Raw genomic sequence first — 19,306 nt, forward strand, 5'->3', positions numbered from 1 at the left:
ATACATGCAAAGTAGAAGTTGTACCGATGAATTAAGGAGCCTGCAGGCCACATAGGGTGTTACGAGGCGGCTAGCAACGAGGTTGATGATCAGCGGCATGGATGATGAGCGACGGCATGTGTGTGGTGGTGACGGAAGGTGTGTGGTTGTTGGTGGGGCGAATGGGTTAGGGTGGTTGGGATAGATTGACAGAGGGAGGACAGATTGTAGTCGGCGATTACGGAAGGTGTGGTGGTTGGCATGTGAGTAGGGCGAGGGATTTGAGCGAGTATGTAACTGAGAGTATTAGAGTAATCGAATAGGTGTAGACACGGAGTTTCATCTAGAAACATGTATTATGAAGAGACTTGTTGTGACTAGTAACCGTCCTCATTTGTAAAGCATGACGGTTTTTTTACCAACCGTCTTCGTTATTTATACATCAAGGACGGTTCTATTTATAAACCGTGTTTTTTTTTCGACAAAAGTAAACCATATATTAAAGGAAAGAAAGGAAAACAGAAGGATCCAAAACAAATACAAGTACAACAGGAAACTAACCAGTAGCTAAACTAACCGACCAGTTACGATGTGAACGAAGGAAAGTGCGAATTCCACGTAGGGAATTACGCACAGCAATTGGGACTGGCTTTTGAGAAGCCAGAACTGAACATAATTTTTGTGATGAAACGATAAAAACAGTATCAGTAAAGGAAGACGCTTGACTTGTCATAAACTGGTGCAAAGCGTGAGAGTTCGCCGCGAAAAAAGAGGAAGCACGCAAGTGGAAGATCTTAGGCAAGCAAGAGCCAGATACAACTGAAGCCACATATCCATCCTGAACAGGACTCCTGCAAATGGAGATCTCATAAGAGACCGTAGCACTCGAAATCGGTGGATACATACCTGCCAAGTTGGAAATTCGCCGTGATTGAAATTCTTCATGACAGAGAGAAGATAAACTTAAGTGGGACCGGTGCAAGGGCTCTGCTAGACGAAGTATGCGTACAGGCGTAAGTGTAGCATTCTCAAAAACAATGGAGTTGCGAGTGAGCCAAATGGATCGCAAGACGCAAAAGAAGTACAGTAAACCATCAAAACCTGTTGATGAAGAGCGGTAAAGATACAACAGATGATCAGCAAGCCATTTAATAAAAGAGACATTTGAGTTAGCCATAGTTCGAATCCCAAGCAACGAAGCTCTCCAGACGTGCTGAATTACATCACATGAACGGAACAAATGCTCAGGTGTCTCTGTACCCGATCGACAAAACGGGCAGGAAGTATCAAGGCTAAAACCTCTATGGGCTAGAACAGTCTTTGTTGGGATGATGTGATGGGCAAGGCGCCAAATGAAAAGGGGGAATTTGTTTGAGAACGGGACTAGCCAAATCAATTTCCATGGGAAGACACATAACGGTGGTGGTCGTGGTGAAAGTTTAGGTAAAAGAAACTTGTAGCCCGATTGTATATTATAGGCGCCATCCTCAGTGTATTTCCAATACAGATAGTCATCAATTTCAAGTAGGGGTGGTTCCATAGCCAAAATGGTCTTAGCAGTTGAAGTGTCAAAGATACGAAAGATAAGAGGTGCTTTCCATGAGCCATTCTCGGAAATCAAATCTGAAAGTGCAAGAGAGTGACAACTCTGATCTTGTCGAACACCTAGTTTCTTTCCTTGTACCCAATGACTAGTGAGAAGATTAATTAAATTGCCATTGCCAGCTTTCCATGCCATAGCTTCAGAGCAAGTTGCAGCAACTTTACAAAGTCCTTGCCAGACAAAAGATGGCTGTGAGATCTTGGACTTCTGAGAAGGAATAGGGAAATCTTTTTGATATCTGGGTGCGAGATATTTGGCAAGAATACCAGTAGGTCTATGATGAATGCGCCAAAAATTCTTCAAGAGATAAGCCTGACTTAGAACGGTCACTGATTTGATACCAAGATCGCCCGTATCCTTTGGAGCATGTAAGTGTGGCTGAGAGAGCCAGTGAATTGATCGTTGAGAAGAGTTCTTACTCCACCAGAAGGCCGCAATTAAGGAGTCAAGCTTTTTAGAGACTGAAAGTGGTAGAGGAACAGCAGCAAGAATATGGACCAATGAACCAATCAAGATAGAGTTAATGATAACCAACCAACTTGCTAGGCTGAGATAAATGAAGAGATGCCCATGACGAAATACGTGTAGTAATCTTGTCCAGGAGATCATGAAATGCATTCTTCTTACATTTAGGAAGATCCACCGGAACACCCAAGTAAGTACCAAAGGAATCAACATCTTTCATACGCAAAATAGATGTCATGTGGGATTTGAAATCAGCTGGCGAATTTGGACTAAATTTAATAAAAGACTCTTGAAGATTAATCATCTGACCCGAGGTAGCTTCAAAATCATGGAAAATATCCCGAACAGACTCAAAGGAAGCAGGCGTCGCCTTACAGCAAATAAAACCATCATCAGCATAAAACAAATGTGATAAAGGCGCTTGAGGTCAACAAGTTGATGTCTGGACTCGGCTGCCTGAAGTTGACGAGAGAGAATTTCCATACACATGATAAATAAATAAGGTGATAGAGGATCTCCTTGTCGTAACCCACAAGAAGGATGAAAAGAAGCTGAAGGTTCGCCATTAATCATGATACTATATGTCACAGTGGAGATGCACTCCCAAATGAGATTTCGCCAAGAAATTGGAAAACCAAAAAGATCCAAGGCTGACATGAGAAAATTCCAGGATACACGATCAAAAGCTTTATGCATGTCTAGCTTGATGACAGAGTAACAGTTTGTTCCTTTCTTAGTCTTGTTAATGTAGTGCATTATCTCATGAGCAATAAGGCAGCCATCAGACATGAGACGATCAGGAACAAACGCTTGCTGCGATTCAGAAATAAGAGAAGGAATTACCAGCTTGAGACGATTAGCCATACACTTTGAAGCCAAACGGTATATGATATTGCATAGGCTAATCGGTCGAAATTGCGAGACACACTCCGGTTTATCAGTTTTCGGTATTAGAACAATGATGCTATTGTTCCATTCCTTTAGCATGACGCCTGAATTAAGAAACCGAAGAATTGTCGAGGTCACTAAATGGCCTATCTGTGGCCAAAAAGCGTGGAAAAAAAGAGGTGTAATGCCATCAGGACCCGGGGATTTTGATGCATCCATACCACGAAGAGCAGTCATAACATCAGTTTCCTTGAAAGGCTCTTGCAATAAAGAGCATTCAAAGGATCCTAGCCTGGGAAATGTTAAACCATCAAAACAAGATTGCAAAGATTCCACATGAGAGGCAGGAGACAAAGCGGTATTAGAGATCAGCAAAAGCTTGAAGTAAGTAACAATCTCCTCAGTAATATCGTTGGGGGACTCCAACCATACGTTATCAGTAGTTCGAAGGGCAATGATACGATGTTTGGTTGATCTGTGTTTCACTCGATTATAAAGGAAGCGTGTAGGAAATCCATCCAAAATCTCACTTTTGACCTTTGAGCGTTGAACCCAGTATTGTCTTTGATCTCGAAGCAATTGTAAGCGAGAGGATCGAAGATGCAGAAAAGCTGATGCTGAAATTTCGTCAACTATATGAGTAGTAGATAAATCCAAATCAGCTTCTATTTCCGACCAATTGACCCCTTGAGAGATGCGATGATTGATAACCCATTGCAGGATTGCACGCCGAGCTGTGGCAAGTTTACGGGACACCACAAACATCTCAGACCCAAAGAAAGGAGTTGCCCAAACTTTTAAAACTAGGTCACGGACTTCAGGATAGGATAAGCACCAGTTGTCAATACGATACGGTCTTTTACGTGGTTTAGAATCCGGGCTTAAAGAAAGAAGTATAGGTGCATGATCCGAGACAAGAATAGGAAGATGCAAAATTGAAGCAGACGGAAAAAGAGTAAACCAATCCGGAGTAGCATAAGCACGGTCCAGACGTTCCATTATAAAATTGCCATCAAACTGACTATTCATCCAAGTAAACCGGGTTCCAAAAAAAGGAACATCCATAAGACTATTCCGAATTTTCCAAGCCGTAAAATCACCCTGACCCCTAATGAAATCCGAACCTCCAAACTTATCAGCAAACAATTCAATTTGATTAAAGTCACCTATGAGGAGTAAAGGAGAAAAGCTCACAACCTGGGAAGAGATACGATCCCATAAAGATTGACGATATTCAAACCGAGCTTCATCATATATAAATATTACATATATTATATTATTTGTACAAGGTGTCATAGGGATTACTAATTTACATAAAATAAAGTGAGGTTCTATATATAAAGTAGTTATTTGTAGAGAGTTATCCCATCGCAAAAGGAGGCCGCCACTACGTCCAACTGAATCAACACCGCAACAATTAGGCAGGCCCAGATGAGAAGTCTTATATGAAGCCAAGTCAAAAGAAGTCATAGTTTCTTGAAGAAACAAAATGGACGGATGATATTGGTGGACGCTTCGATGTAGATAAGGAATTGTAGGATCATCCGTCGATCCTAGCCTCCTACAATTCCAACAAATGATCTTCATTGGTAAACGGGTGGCGAATTACGGTCCGCCACCAAACATAAAACCGGAACTACGGCATCATCTCTGGACAAAGAAAAAGGAACAAACGTTAGAAAAGGTCCATCCATAAAAAACAAAGGACCACCTTGATCCAAGCGCGGTTTCTTTGACACAGGCCCATCAGGAACCGAAAAGTGAAAGGAAGAGAAGGGCCGTTTAAACCGTGAGACCAAAGAGCACGAACTCATCAAATCAGGCTACCTATAGAGAAAAGGCTCAGATGATAAGTTTCCCAACAGTAAGGCAACAGGCGTTGGTTCATAAACCGTGTCCACAGCCAAATCCATAACACTCGTTTTGTGAGAACGTTTAAAACGAGTACGGCTGTAAATATTAAGACCAACCCCTACCTTGCGTTTAAAAAAAAACTTCACCGTCCTTCCAAAAGAGTCCAAAGCATGATGGTGAGGGCTAACGGTACCAGCAGGGGAACGAAAAAGGCAACTAACATCAACTGAACGAGGAGGAGTTGATGGTTCCGCTAGACCAAGTTCAAGAGTGGCGTCAACCTCCTCTTCAGGCACACTCATACGAAAAGACGGGGAAACCTCCCTAGCACGAGGTGGTGCACCACCATGAGATGGTCCACTAACCCCAAACGAGGAAAGGCCACCACGGGAATGTCCAGCAACAGTAAACGGAGAACACCCAGGAGTAAAAGGTCCAGGAAAAACAGAGCCTCGTATCAGTGGGAAGTTCTCAAACAATACTTCACGAGACTCGTCCTCATGGACACAAGAATCAGGAGGATAAGTATAGTCCATATCATTATCATCATCATCTGATGTTGATGATGAAAAAGAAAACACCAGTGAACTGCCACCAGAATCCACAAGAATAGGGTCCGAGGATGAAAGAGTATGAACGTCGGAGTTTAAAAAGTGAAGACGAGGAGGAAGGCCAAAGATCTCAGGACTATAAAAAGACGACCCAGGAGGGCCGTGTAACACCTGCAGACCACGAGCAGTAAGCTCATTCAGTCGGGCTTGAATGCCACGAGAACCATGTACTTTACCCGAGGGGCAAAACGACACACGATGGCCCAAAAGACCACAAGTTTTGCAGAAACGGAAAACTCCTTCATAGGAGAAACCGATCCACTGATGCTCTCTGTCATTAAGAGCAAGATAACATCCAGGTATGAGTGGTTTGGAAAGATCCACCCAAACTTTCACACGTACAAAGTTTCGAGGTGGAAGCAGTGAGGGATATGACTCCTCCTCACAAATATCTCCCACATGTGAGAGAAGAAAAGCTACAACCGAGGTATTCAGTAACTGAATAGGAAGATGGTGCACACGAATCCATAGAGGGACAACATGAAAGAGCAAGTTGTCAGGAACAGTCGAAGGGGAAACCGATCTAAACACGAACAAGCTGCCCTCGATGTTCACAGTTTGTCGCAGGCGAAAATAGGCAAGGTCAATAGCAGAGGAAAACTCGAAAATATAATAAGGCTTCATAGCACGAATAGTAACAGAGCCTTGAAGCTTCCAGTGCTATGAAATCCGATCATAGAGACGAAAAACATCCAAGGCAAGGATCTTGGCAATGAGGGCTTTCGAGAAATCTAGACCAGTAAAGTCCGCACAAAGATATAAGGGTAGTTTAATACCTACACCAGATCGACAGAGATTTGGCGTAGATGAGGAGGCCATGTTTGAGAGAAAGGGAAAGATGAAAAACAGGGGAACAAAAACAGGTAAAGGGAAAGGTATGAACAGGTGTGGGCTTAGACGGCGGCAGAGGGTGTTTTAAAAGGTGGGAAGAGAACAAGTGGGAGGTGAGTTGTCAATACAAAGGGGTTGCATGCTTAATAACGCATCAAAGAAGGGGAATTAGGCGGATTTAGGCGGTGAAGAGGAAAGAAAGGGAGGCGGTAGTGTATAGGTTAGGCAGGGGACGAAAGAAGGTAAACAAGTTGTAAGGGTTAGGGTACTCTTTTGAGAGAAACTCTCTTTTGAGAGAAAATCGTATTTATTTTTTATAATACCGTGTTGCCTATGTGAACATGAAGGGTGCCAAAATTATACGAATAACGGAAGACGGTTTCGTGTTCAACCATCTTCTAAAAGGCGTCCTCTTTGCTTGAAATTGTAGTAGTGAAGGTAAACAAAAATTAGCTTAAATATACCTTATACGTTTCGATTTGAATACGGTCGTTCATAATACAATTAATAAATAAAAAATTAGTGAAAAAAAACCTAAAATATTTGTTTTTTTTTTTAGAAAATATGTATTTATAACTCGGATCTATTGGTTAAGTTCTTATTGGTTCGGATATATTCAGGTTCAAGTATCATTCGGTATTATTGAATTCGGTTTAATTTCGGTTCGATTTAGATTGAGTCGGGTTTCAGGTACTATTCTTATTTATCTCTTAAAAAGTATGGGTCAAATTATCTAAGTGTAGATACCCAATAGATTTCTAATGCATGATGGGCGCATTAGAATGGGAAGGCTAATGCTAGGATTATGCTCCCTAATAGCACACATTAACCTAAATATTCCACATCTCATCATTAGAGAGATCTATAAGGTATGTGTGTCTACTAGAAGACTTAGGAATCGTTTGGTTGCATGTAGGAATTCGTATTGCATAGTAAGTCATAAAACACATGATTTTACAATTCATGTGAATTAGAAAATATTGTTTGACTGCCATTTAGAAAGTCCAATTCATGTAGGCATTCCCACTTACCTAGGGGGACCTAGGTAAGCCATTTCCTCCATTATGGAGGAATTGGAATTCATGGGAACTTACAGTTCATGTGAATTGGGGTAACCAAACAATAGGTCAATTTTGCAATTCACACGAATTTAAATTTCTGTGTTCTTTAGTGGTTAACCAAACGACCCCTTAATATCACACAGTAAACTAATATCCCACATCTCAAACGATTCATCCAGACCTTTTTTTCATGTATTACGGTACGCTTCTGCATCTATGGTTTGTCGAATAATTTAGTATGAAATTTATAGCCCTTTAGTCAGATTAAATCAAACATATAGAAATCAAACAAAAACTGAAACAAGCTCACCTGAAAAAAATCGAACCGATTTAACTTGATTTGAATCGAATCGAATTACTCCCAAGAATTACAGGCAAGCTTTAAGTAGTTAGATTAAAACCACAAATTTACCTCTATTTCATCCTTGTTTACGTTGTCATGTGACTTAATAGAATGTTGTCGAAAATAGAGGATTGAATCAATTATTTGTGGATTTTACTAATTTGCCATTTCGATTTTTTTAATTAATTTTTCAATCGTGAAATAAAACGTTTTTTTAGAAAATTTTAAGTTTATTAACGTGGAATTTAATTAGAGGGGCAATGTCTATTTAGGGTAATTTGTCGAGATATAGGTAATTACTAATTATGTCGACCACGAATAGTTGGTCCCGATGATAATTGCACAATGTAGAGAATAATAATATTACTTAACTATATATTGTTAATATCTTCTATTATTTGTTCATATCTTTAGCTTATCTTGTATATAATTAGTTTAGGCAAATGTATCTTTTTCTTTCTTATTCTCCAAGCCTTGCACGGCTGCTCTAGCTTAGGGTTAGATGTTCATTGCTCTTGTCTTGTATCAGTATATATACTCATGTTTGTTCTTGTTTGACTATATACAAAAACATTCATAAGCCTCTTGTCTCTTATATGGTATCGAGCTAAACCGATCAAATTTTTTCGATGCCCCTAAACTCCCCTTCGACATGGCCAATCCTAACAACCAAATCCCCAACCCCAATGATCCCAACAATCCCCTTATTCTTCTGAATTTCTCCAATTGTTCCAAACTTAACCCATCCTACTATCCCTCTTGGAAAAATCAAGTTGAATCAATCCTTTTTTGCTATGACTTACTCTAGTTTGTCGACGGAACCACCCTGCCCCTACTGCCACCATTGTGGTTGACAACAAGTCCACCCCTAATCCTGCCCTTACCACTTGCAAACGCCAAGATCGTCTCATTCTTGGTGCCCTACTCGGTACTCTTGAACCCACCCTTACTCCTCTTGTCAACTGCGCTAGACATCCCAAGAAGCGTGGGATATCTTGGCCAAAACCTACGCCAATCCGTCCCGTGGCCACCTTCTCCAAATCAAAGACCGTCTTAACTCACTCTCCAAAACCGCCCAAACAATCTCTGGGTATATGCAGTCCATCAAAAGCTGCACTGATGAACTTGCCATGCTTGGAAAACCCATGGACCAAGAGGACATCACTGCAAAGGTTCTTCGCGGTCTCAATTATGGCACTTACAAGCCAGTTATTGATGCGGTTCATGCCCGCGACACCCCCATCACCTTTGAAGCCCTACATGAAAAACTCATCCACCATGACCTCACCTTCAAAACTCAACTTGACTCCACCAATAACTCTGCCTTTGCTGCCTCTGTCCACGCCACATCCTACCGTCCCAACCTTGCCCGTTTCACACCTCGTCCAAACACCACACCCGGTCTCCTTCCCAATCCTACACCTACTGCCTCTCAACCCTCCAACTTCAAAGGTCACTGTCAGTATTGTGGTTTTTTGGGTCACTTTATAATACTACGGTTTTACGAGTCTTTGGGTACTCTATCGAGTGGGGCTTACTCTGTCGAGTAAGTATGTTTGAGTAACGAAACAGTAGTCTGCCTGTAGGGTACTCGATCGAGTAGCCTTGGCACTCGATCGAGTAAGTGGCACTGGATCGAGTACGAGACTTACTCGATCGAGTAAGTCGGTCTTTGGGTGATATTTGACGGGTTTTGTTAATAAGGCGGATTAATATTTTATAACTTTTCGTCATCTTCCTAAACACTTTTGCAAACCTAATATACTGATAAAGAGAGAATTCATCATACGTTGCCTTGTTCTTCCGCTTTATTGACAAATCCCGGAGCTAGAGGAGTCGGTTTCATTCGTTCTTGATATCATTGTGATCCTTGCATCAAGGGTAAGTCTTACGTATCATTTTTATAACATTTGGGTAGTTTTGGTTAAACCTTAATTTGGGAATTGGGGGTTTTATGATTATATTGTTGTGGTAGTGATTATATGAATATGTGTATAGGAGGAGGGTTCATAGAAGAAAGATTTTGAGACAGCTGCTAGATCGTCTTAATAATGATTGCATTCCAGGTAGGGTTTCCCTACTCAGTATTAGTTACATGATGTGTGTGTGGTGATTGTGCTGTAGTTAGTGATTGTTGATTGATTCAGACGGTTGTGATTTCATATTGTTTATTGTTTCAGACGGTTGTTGATTTTGCGTTGTGGTTACTGTTTATCTGTCTGTGTTCTTCGGGGTGCGTCCCTGGCTAAGTGGAGTCACTTGTGGGAGTGGCTTCACGCCCTTGATTCGCCTCATGTGGAACCCGCCACAGGAGAGATGTGCACATTAAGGAACATGGGTTTATCGCGCGATGAGATGAGCGGGGTTTAGGTGGGAACGGCTGCAGTCCCCCACTGGCGGTGTAGAGTTCTTGTTGCGATGGGTACTCTGGCAGGGCTACACACTTTAGTGTGTATTCAGTTGTGTGGAGATTGATGATGCAGACTGGGGATTGATGTGTTGATTGAGCTGCTTGGTATTTGCTTCATGTTGGTTTGTATCGTGTAATTAGTACTGACCCCGTTTAAATGTTTTAAAAACTGTGGTGATCTATTCGGGGGTGGTGAGCAGTTATTGAGCAGTATGATATGACGCGTATGGGATTGCTGGGATGAGTCTTCACGTGGCAGTTAGAAGTCTTCCGCTGTGTCAGACGATGTTTTATAGCTTTGATAGTTTTAGCAGTAGACCGTCTGAGAATCTTGTATTTCAGTTTAACAGTTTTGGCTTTGATCATGTAATCACTTTAAACTATATTGTTATTTAAATTATATTTCTTCATTGTCATTTGATTATCATTGCCTCGGGTAACCGAGATGGTGACGTTCTTATACCTTAAGTGGTCCTGGTAAGGCACTTGGAGTATGGGGGTGTCACACACTTCCTCTCCCAATGCCGCAACTTCAAGAAGCAGCACCCTGACATTGTTCTCCCTCCCTTCTCCTCTCGTGCAACTGCCACCGAGCCTCCTGAAGTCCACACAGTCACCACGCAAGATGCTGCTCCTCCACGGTCTTGGCTTCTTGATAGTGGCGCTACTCATCACGTGACCAATGACCTCACCAATCTTGCCCTCCACAACCCCTATGATGGTGTCGATGATCTCATTATAGGGGATGGCTCCTCGCTCCCAATCTCAAGTATAGGCTCTTTCTCTATTTCTTTACTCTCTCAATCCTTATTATTTACCAATGTTTTATATGTTCGCAAAATTTCTCGTAATGTCTTATCAATTTCGCAGCTTTGTCGTGATAATAACGTTTCTTTTGAATTTTCCTCTTCTTCTTTTGTTGTTAAGGCACTAGCCACGGGCACGATTCTTCTCCAAGGAACCCATAATCACGACATCTATGAATGGACTCCACCTTCACCTCGTCTTCATCTCGGCATCACCACCCGTGCGATGACTTGGCATCATCATCTCGGGCATCCCTCTTTAGCAATTTTTAAATTTCTTAATAGCAAATTTTCACTTAATTTCAATTCTAATACTTTATCCAATTGTAATGCATGTCAAATCAATAAAAGTCATAAGCTTCCGTTTCACGTTTCTACACTTACCTCTACGGGTCATTTGGATCTTATTTACACTGATGTTTGGACTGCGCCTATATACTCTCATGATAACTTTAAGTACTACGTCATCTTTGTTGATCATTTTTCTAAATATATATGGTTTTACCCGCTCAAAAATAAATCCGACACTGCTCTTGTTTTTCAACGTTTTCAAGCTCTTGTAGAAAAGTTTTTCAATCGTCCAACACTTCAATTATATTCTGACAATGGTGGTGAGTACATTAAGCTTACACCCTCTCTCCTATCCAACGGCATCACGCATCTTACCACTCCCCCGCATACTCCTGAACACAACGGCTTCGCCGAACGTCGCCATCGACACATTGTTGAGAAGGGTCTTGCCCTCCTGTCCCAAGCACAATTACTCCTTAAATTCTGGTCCCACGGTCTCACCACAGCCGTGTACCTCATAAATCGATTGCCTACTCCCACTTTGTCGCACAAGTCCCCCTTCTTCACCCTGTTCAACTCATCACCTAATTACGATAAGCTTTGTAGCTTCGGTTGCCTTTGTTACCCGTGGCTCCGAATTTATTCTCCTCACAAACTAGCTCCTCGATCTTTACCTTGTGTTTTTATAGGATATTCTGCTACACAAAGTGCCTATCACTGTCTTGATCCTCTCACGCATCGTATATATACATATCGCCATGTAAAATTTGTCGAAACTATTTTCCCTTATACTACTCTCACCAAAACCGATGCCTCACCCCCCTTTTCGTCCAACCAGTGGTGTGACATTCCTCTTCCCGTCATCCTCCCTGGTCCCCTTACCACTCCTTCTGAACCTACCACTCCCACCGCCACTGCTTCACCTTCCTCTTCCACTGCCTCAACTCCCGACACCTCCCCTGCCACGGTCACTGACACCCCTCCATCGATCACTAATTCCTATACTCCCTCCACTACTAGTTCCACCAGCACCCCCCCTCCTCCTCCTCCACCCCCTCCCCCGCCTCCTCCCTCACGTACAGTTGTTACCCGTCTTACCAATAACATCACCAAACCTAATCCTAAGTATACTAAGTCAGCCATCTTAACCAATCCTCACTCTCTTCCTACAACTAAAAAACAAGCCTTAGCCCACAAGCACTGGCATGATGCTATGGTTGATAAGTATACCGCATTAACTCGAAACGATACATGGACTCTTGTCCCCTCTTTTCCTGGTGTTAATCTCGTTGGTTCCAAATGGGTTTTCCGAGTAAAATATAACCCCGACAACTCTATCCAAAAGTACAAAGCTCGCCTCGTTGCAAAAGGATTTCATCAAAGACCCGGTGTTGATTACTCTGAAACTTTTAGTCCTGTTGTTAAGCCTACCACAATCCGTCTCATACTGTCCCTTGCTACAAGCCGAAACTGGCCCCTTCGTCACCTAGATGTCAACAACGCCTTCCCTCAAGGGCACCTCTCTGAAACCGTTTACATGTCCCAACCCGCTGGTTTTGTTGACCCCTCTCATCCTACCTATATCTGTAAATTAAATAAATCTATCTACGGTCTAAAGTAGGCTCCTCGAGCTTGGTATACCGAGCTCAAGCAATACCTCGTCACTTACGGTTTCAAAGCCTCTATTGCTGACCCATCTCTCTTTCTTCTTCATACCACATCAACTACTGTTTACCTATTGGTCTATGTCGATGATATTATCGTCACAGGCCCTTCCCCTACCTATTTGCAAACTTTCATTGATAACTTATCCACCCGTTTTTCTCTAAAAGACCTCGGCCCTCTTTCCTATTTCCTTGACATCGAAGCTTGTCCCCATTTCCACGGCCTTCTACTTACCCAAACCAAGTATATTCATGATTTATTAGCTCGGTACAATATGCTAGACTCGAAGCCCATGCCTACTCCCATGGCCAAAGAGCCCGTTCTAACCTTGAAAACTGGTTCTCCTCTTGCTAATGCCACTGATTATCGCGCTGCTGTTGGCAGCCTTCAGTCCCTGTCCTTAACACGGCCTGACATTGCTTTCACCATCAACAAATTAGCTCAATTCATGCAAGCTCCTCGTGACTCCCACTGGGATGCTCTGAAACGTTTGTTACGCTACCTCAATGGTTCTATTACTTCTGGTATTCTTCTGCATCGTCATTCTCCCCTCTCTTTACATGCCTTTTGTGATGCTGATTGGGCCCGTGATACGGATAATTATGTCTCTACCACTGGCTACTTTGTTTACCTTGGTCGTACTCCCATTTCGTGGTCCTCAAGGAAGCAACGCTCTTAAGCTCTCTCTTCAACTGAGGCGGAATTTCGTGCCATGGCTGACACCACGGCAAAAATTTGTTGGGTTCGTTCTCTCATTGATGAACTCGGTCTTTCGTTGCCCGATTCCCCTGTTATTTACTGTGATAATTTAGGTGCCACAAACTACTCCGTCAATCCCATTTTTCACTCTCGTATGAAGCAAATGGCACTCTCGTTTCATTTTGTTCGGGAATTAGTTAACCGTGGTGCTCTTCGTGTTTGTCATATCTCTGGCGATGATCAACTCGCTGACGTCCTTACAAAACCGCTTGCTCGTACTCGTCATCATTTTCTTTTATCCAAGATCGGACTTACTCTACGACCGTCCGTCTTGCGGGGGCATGTAGAGAATAATAATATTACTTAACTATATATTGTTAATATCTTCTATTATTTGTTCATATCTTTAGCTTATCTTGTATATAATTAGTTTAGGTAAATGTATCTTTTTCTTTCTTGTTCTCTAAGCCTTGCACGGCTGCTCTAGCTTAGGGTTAGATGTTCATTGCCCTTGTCTTGTATCAGTATATATACTCATGTTTGTTCTTGCTTGAATATATACAAAAACATTCATAAGCCTCTTGTCTCTTATACACAAGACTTTTACGTGAAGAGACTTATGTTTGAGAGCCCAGTCCAAGGCATCCCTTAGCCTATTGCGTATGCTTGTAGAGCTTCCTTGGCCATCTATACCTTTTACCTTATTATCTACAAAATGTAGTATTTCCTTCTTCACTTCTGCCATTCTATCATTACTCCTTTAGTCGAAGCCGCGTCCACTTTCATTCGAATACAATGACAACTGCCTTGGATGAAGTTTGGGAGGCGAGCGGAGAGAAGGGAATAAGGACTAGTGTTATGAAGCCTGGGAGTAGGCATACAGTTAATGAGGGAAACCGCGGGATGAAGAGCATAGGGCCAGTAGGACAAAGGAAAAAGGACGAGTGGAACATGAGCGCTAGGCCAGTGTCGTCGTTCCGCAAAGCAATTATGTTCTGAGATGTGAGGTGGAGAGGTAAGGTGGGAGATAGTATTACAAGCAAGAAAAAGAGACAATTTCTGAAATTAACCATTATTATCCGAACAAAAGGTAACAATGGGTTCGGATGCCATCTGAAGCCGCATCCACTTTCACTGGAATACAATGACAATTGCCTTGGATGCCGTACTTCCCTTCAACATCTTCCTTAACCACTTGGACAATCCCTCTATTCAGTATCCCAGACCTTACAGTTCATATTTAGGCCATTGTTTAACCTCCCAATTAATTTTCTTTCCTCGAACCAGAATGTTGAGATAAGATGGAGAAAAGTTAAGGCCTCTTACCATTTTATCTTCATTTTCGCGAACCAAGTTTATCCTGTTTATTATCATCCATTTTGTATGGCAGTTTACTTGTACAACCTAGGAAACTGGTCAATTGTAGTTGCAGGACAAAACACTTATTTTACTAATCTCAGCTCTACAATACTTTGTTCACGCACTCTTCACTTCATTCTCCAGGAAGTTTTATTTACAGCCATTTATCTAGTGCGACACGTTGCGTAGTTGCATAATGTGTTTTAGGCTCCCATGGAAAATAAAAAACTAGGTGACGAAAAAGATGTTGAATCATTCATGAATGAATACTTCCAGCTTTTATGAGAGTTCATTCATACCAGTGCTTGTAAATTTTAATTCCAGTTGCTGATATTATTGATTGAGTTACACCAAAACAATTGTCGAAAAGTTTCGCTACTCACATTGCCTAAATTTCAGCTCAACCTTGGTAATTGGAAAACAATGAACAAGACATCAACAGCAGTACATGCACAATAAGAATGAACAGGAAACTCAAATGAGATATTCTCTTGTTTCCATTACTTTTGTACTGTAATATTTTCATAACTCTGATTAATTTAAGCAAGAGAGATACCCGCAAGACTATCGGTCTACTGAGAACACTGCTTCTGTAGCTCGGTTTCAACCAAACCTACAGCTAAAAAATCTATTATGCCAATCCAACCAACTTTTCACTAACTTCCCACAACTTTCTGGCTTTCTCTGCATCACTGGCTTCTTTAGACAACTGGTTCTCAAACGACTTAGAATTATTGTTCCAGCTCCAGTAAACCCCAGATTTCGTCAAGCTCGGATCACTCACCACCTGTTATAAACATACAGCTATCAGTTACTGTACAAGTCAACAGCAAAAACATTACACCAATGACTCAAAACTTCCGTCATTGAGTGTATACAATTAATACTTGGTAAGACACCGGAAACAGGATATTTTGGTAAGACACCGGAAACAGGATATTATGGTGCGGTAAGAGGATAGATATATTGCCTAACCAGCCCATTGGCCGGTTTTTGTGTCTGAACACTGGAAGAATAAACTCATTTGTGCATGTTGCCTAGTCATTGAGTGTATACAATTAATACTTGGTAAGACACCGGAAACAGGATATTTTAAGTCCGCCACTAACTCAGCCTACCCCTATGATGAAAGCAATTTGAGGTGAGACTATGTCTGAATGTACAGCAAGCAATTACTATTTCGTATTTTAGGAAACCCAGAAATTTTAGCGAGACATTTATGAATTCAAAAAGTATTCTGATGTCCCTGCACGATATAATTAATAACACCTTGAAAATGGTCACAGGCAAATTACAACACTAACCTGGGCAAGCCTACTGCCGGCTTCCTCTTCAGAAACATAACCTTTGGTGATGTACTTCTGGAATGGAGGGAAAAGTGTTCTAAACAATGCTACATGATTTCTGAACAGACCGGTTTCTGCAATGCAACCAGGGTAAAGAGAAGAGAAGGTGACTCCTGTTTCTTCGTGGAATCGCCTATGGAATTCTTGCATCGTGAGCATGTTGCAGACTTTGCTGTCTTTGTATGCTTTTGCTCCATCAAATTCACCTCCATCAATCATGGGTGAAGTGTTGACTCCATTCAACCCTCCCGAAAGACCTCTCAAGTCGCCGAGGTTTGCCTTTGGCGGTACATTCCCAGCTATTGTGTTCGTGTTTCCTATTATCGAGCAAGGCAATATAATCTCACGTCTGAAGCTAGTATTGTGTTATGTCATGATTCAGGAATATCATTGTAAAGCACTACTACACAGTGTTTCTACTAAAATTATAGTATGGAGTATACAAGGCCGTCTAAGTAATACCCTGAATATTATTAAAAATGACATAAAATCGTACGTGATCAATAATTCTTCCATAAAGTGAGAATCAGGTACCTGTAATGGACCCAACGATAATAAGACGCTTTGATGGATAATCAGATTGCTTCAAGTCATCAAGGAGCAACCTCGCCAAAAGAAAATGCCCGAGATGGTTGGTTCCAACACTAAGCTCAAACCCTTCAGCAGTGAAAGTAGGTTCCTTGGCAGTAGGCAAATAGACAGCAGCATTACAAACCAAAACATCAAGTGGTTGACCAGAACGGCGGAAGTTATCAGCAAACTGTCGAACACTTTCAAGGGAGGCAAGGTCAAGATGCATGATTGTGTAGTTCTCTTTAGGTATTCCAACTCTCTTGGCAGCCTTTTCTGCCTTTAGGAAATCCCTGCAAGCCATGGTCACATGCCAATTTCCTAACAATGCTAGAGACTTGGCTGTGGCCAAACCTAACCCAGATGAGGCCCCTGTAATTATGACATTACCCTTTCTTAGGGTCTTCTTGTCTCCAGACGTTGCTTGGCTAATCGATGGGGATGCAGTCACGGTTTGGGCTCTGATAATCCCAGTTCGAGATTGCTGAAATCATAGAATTCGTTAGCAGACTAGCGACTGACCAGAGAAAGGAAAAAGCAAACAGCACTGGATGAATGACCAAGGTTTTAGTTGCGCAAGTGTTGGTGCAGACCGTAATTTGCTGAGATATAAGCCATACAAATTAGTTCCACATATATTCAACTACATGTTACATTGCCTACTGGTTTTCAAAATGACACCACCCCCTAAACTAAAGGCTGGGATGTCATCTACTAGTAGGAACGAGAAGAGATCCCAAGCGCTTTCTAACACAATTACTAAGTCTCACTGCAGATCAAGTGGCTAAAAGATGGAGCATACGTACTATTTTGATACCCCTTCCATTTCATTTATATTGACCTTATTTGATGACTTTGGCGGTAAAGACTAGAGTGTTATTTGGAAAGCTCAAGGATAAGAGCTTTACATGATATTGTAACATCTACATCAAGAAATTAATGGTAAATGTTGACACTGATCCATTTTGATTAATTTCATCATTCCAAACCAAACATATTACGGAGTAGATAGTAATAATTGGATGACAACATAGAACTAGAAGCTCAATAATTAGTGTAACTAGCATCTATCAAAGCTAACTAGTTGGGAGTAAACCATTTAATCAATTATATGTACTCCCTCTGTCCCGTCATTTGTTTGGGTTTTGGCACAAAGACCAAGGAAGGAGAATGAGTCAATTATCAGATCACAAGTGGACTAAATTGAGTGTGGAAGATCAAATTGCACATAAAAAGCCTTTTCTAAAACAGGAAGGGTAAACAATTGACCGAGACATCCAAAATGTAATAGGAAAGCAAATGACCGGGACGGGAAGGGATGAGACGGAGGGAATATTACCCAATTCGTCAACTAACAAAATTGGTGGCTGACCTTAATCCTGAGAGAGGGGAAATGAGCTTCAGCTTTCAAATGGTCCGACACTAGAACACCAAGAAAAGATGTCTCCTTTAAGCTACCATATTTACCCTGTTATATTAAACAAAAAACATGTCATACATGCAAATTGGTAAATGAGATTTCATCCTAAAACCAATTGAACACGAGGGAAAGTACCTCTTTAAGGAGTGAAACAGAGGAGGGTACCAAACAAGCTGCTTGTAATGCCATTGGTTTTATTTATTTCTGAATTAATCGCTCAGAATAAATTGTAAATACTTGAGAAGAAGCTACTGGAAATTTGGGGGACTAATGTGATGATAACTGATGAAGAGATGATTGCTGATAAGGTGGGGGTAGTTTTTAACGGTTGCTTTGGATTTGCCACGTCGGTATTGTTAACCAATCAGGGTTTGAGTCTGGATTTTCAAAATTTTAATCAGCTATGGAGTATGCTGAATCGGGATCAAGTCATTATAAGTTTATAACAGTCCGTAAGTTGTAGGCCTAAGTCCCGTGTCTCAAGTCGTATCGTTATTATGTTGTTATCCGGCTTTAGTGTAATTCCAACCCTAATTATCCCTTGTACTATAAATACCTCATCTGATGAATGGAAGGGGGCGTATCGTTGTATCGTAATTTTCTTAGCATGGTATTAGTGAAAGAAAACACAAAATTAAAATTATAAAATCGTCAACCCTAGTCGCCATTGTAATACCTGCCCTTTTAGAGACCCTTTGACCAGCGTTGACTGACCTTGGGAGCGGGAATAGTCTTAGAAGTGAGTGCCAAAACCATCTTGGGTTGCGTGCTAAGAGTGGTACTCGATAGAGTAGAGGCTACTCGATCGAGTAGCTAGGTTACTCGATCGAGTAGGGGGTCACTCGATCGAGTATGTTGGGTACTCGATCGAGTACCGAGTTTTCAGCGAGGGTTTTATATCGCGTTTTGTTAAATCCGCATATCACTTCCCCCACTTTCCTCCTATCCTTCAGTCGCCTCTTCCCCTTCCCTTCACCTCAAAACCTCCATGGAAGCCTTTTGAAGGTCCTTGTGCCTTAGGAGAGCGTCGCTTGAGTCGGGTAACGGTCTTTTGCTGAGTTTCTCCCTATAGGTATGTCATAATCATCATCCGTGTCCTTGTTCT

At 41.7% G+C, this 19,306-nt stretch overlaps 1 protein-coding gene across 1 annotated transcript; it reads right to left on the bottom strand.

Moving 5' to 3' along the window:
• Positions 1 to 15,327: 15,327 nt before the first annotated feature.
• LOC141640198 (protochlorophyllide reductase-like) lies at positions 15,328 to 18,498 on the bottom strand. Its single transcript, XM_074449085.1, has 5 exons — positions 18,337 to 18,498; positions 18,154 to 18,249; positions 16,746 to 17,265; positions 16,170 to 16,528; positions 15,328 to 15,652 (listed from the first exon to the last, which is right to left on the bottom strand). Exons 1-5 carry the CDS (start codon positions 18,388 to 18,390, stop codon positions 15,497 to 15,499), a joined length of 1,185 nt encoding a protein of 394 aa, XP_074305186.1. The 5' UTR covers positions 18,391 to 18,498; the 3' UTR covers positions 15,328 to 15,496.
• Between the last annotated feature and the right edge of the window lie 808 nt (positions 18,499 to 19,306).

Source organism: Silene latifolia, unplaced genomic scaffold (genome assembly GCF_048544455.1).
Source record: "Silene latifolia isolate original U9 population unplaced genomic scaffold, ASM4854445v1 scaffold_73, whole genome shotgun sequence".
Classification (NCBI taxonomy): domain Eukaryota; kingdom Viridiplantae; phylum Streptophyta; class Magnoliopsida; order Caryophyllales; family Caryophyllaceae; genus Silene; species Silene latifolia.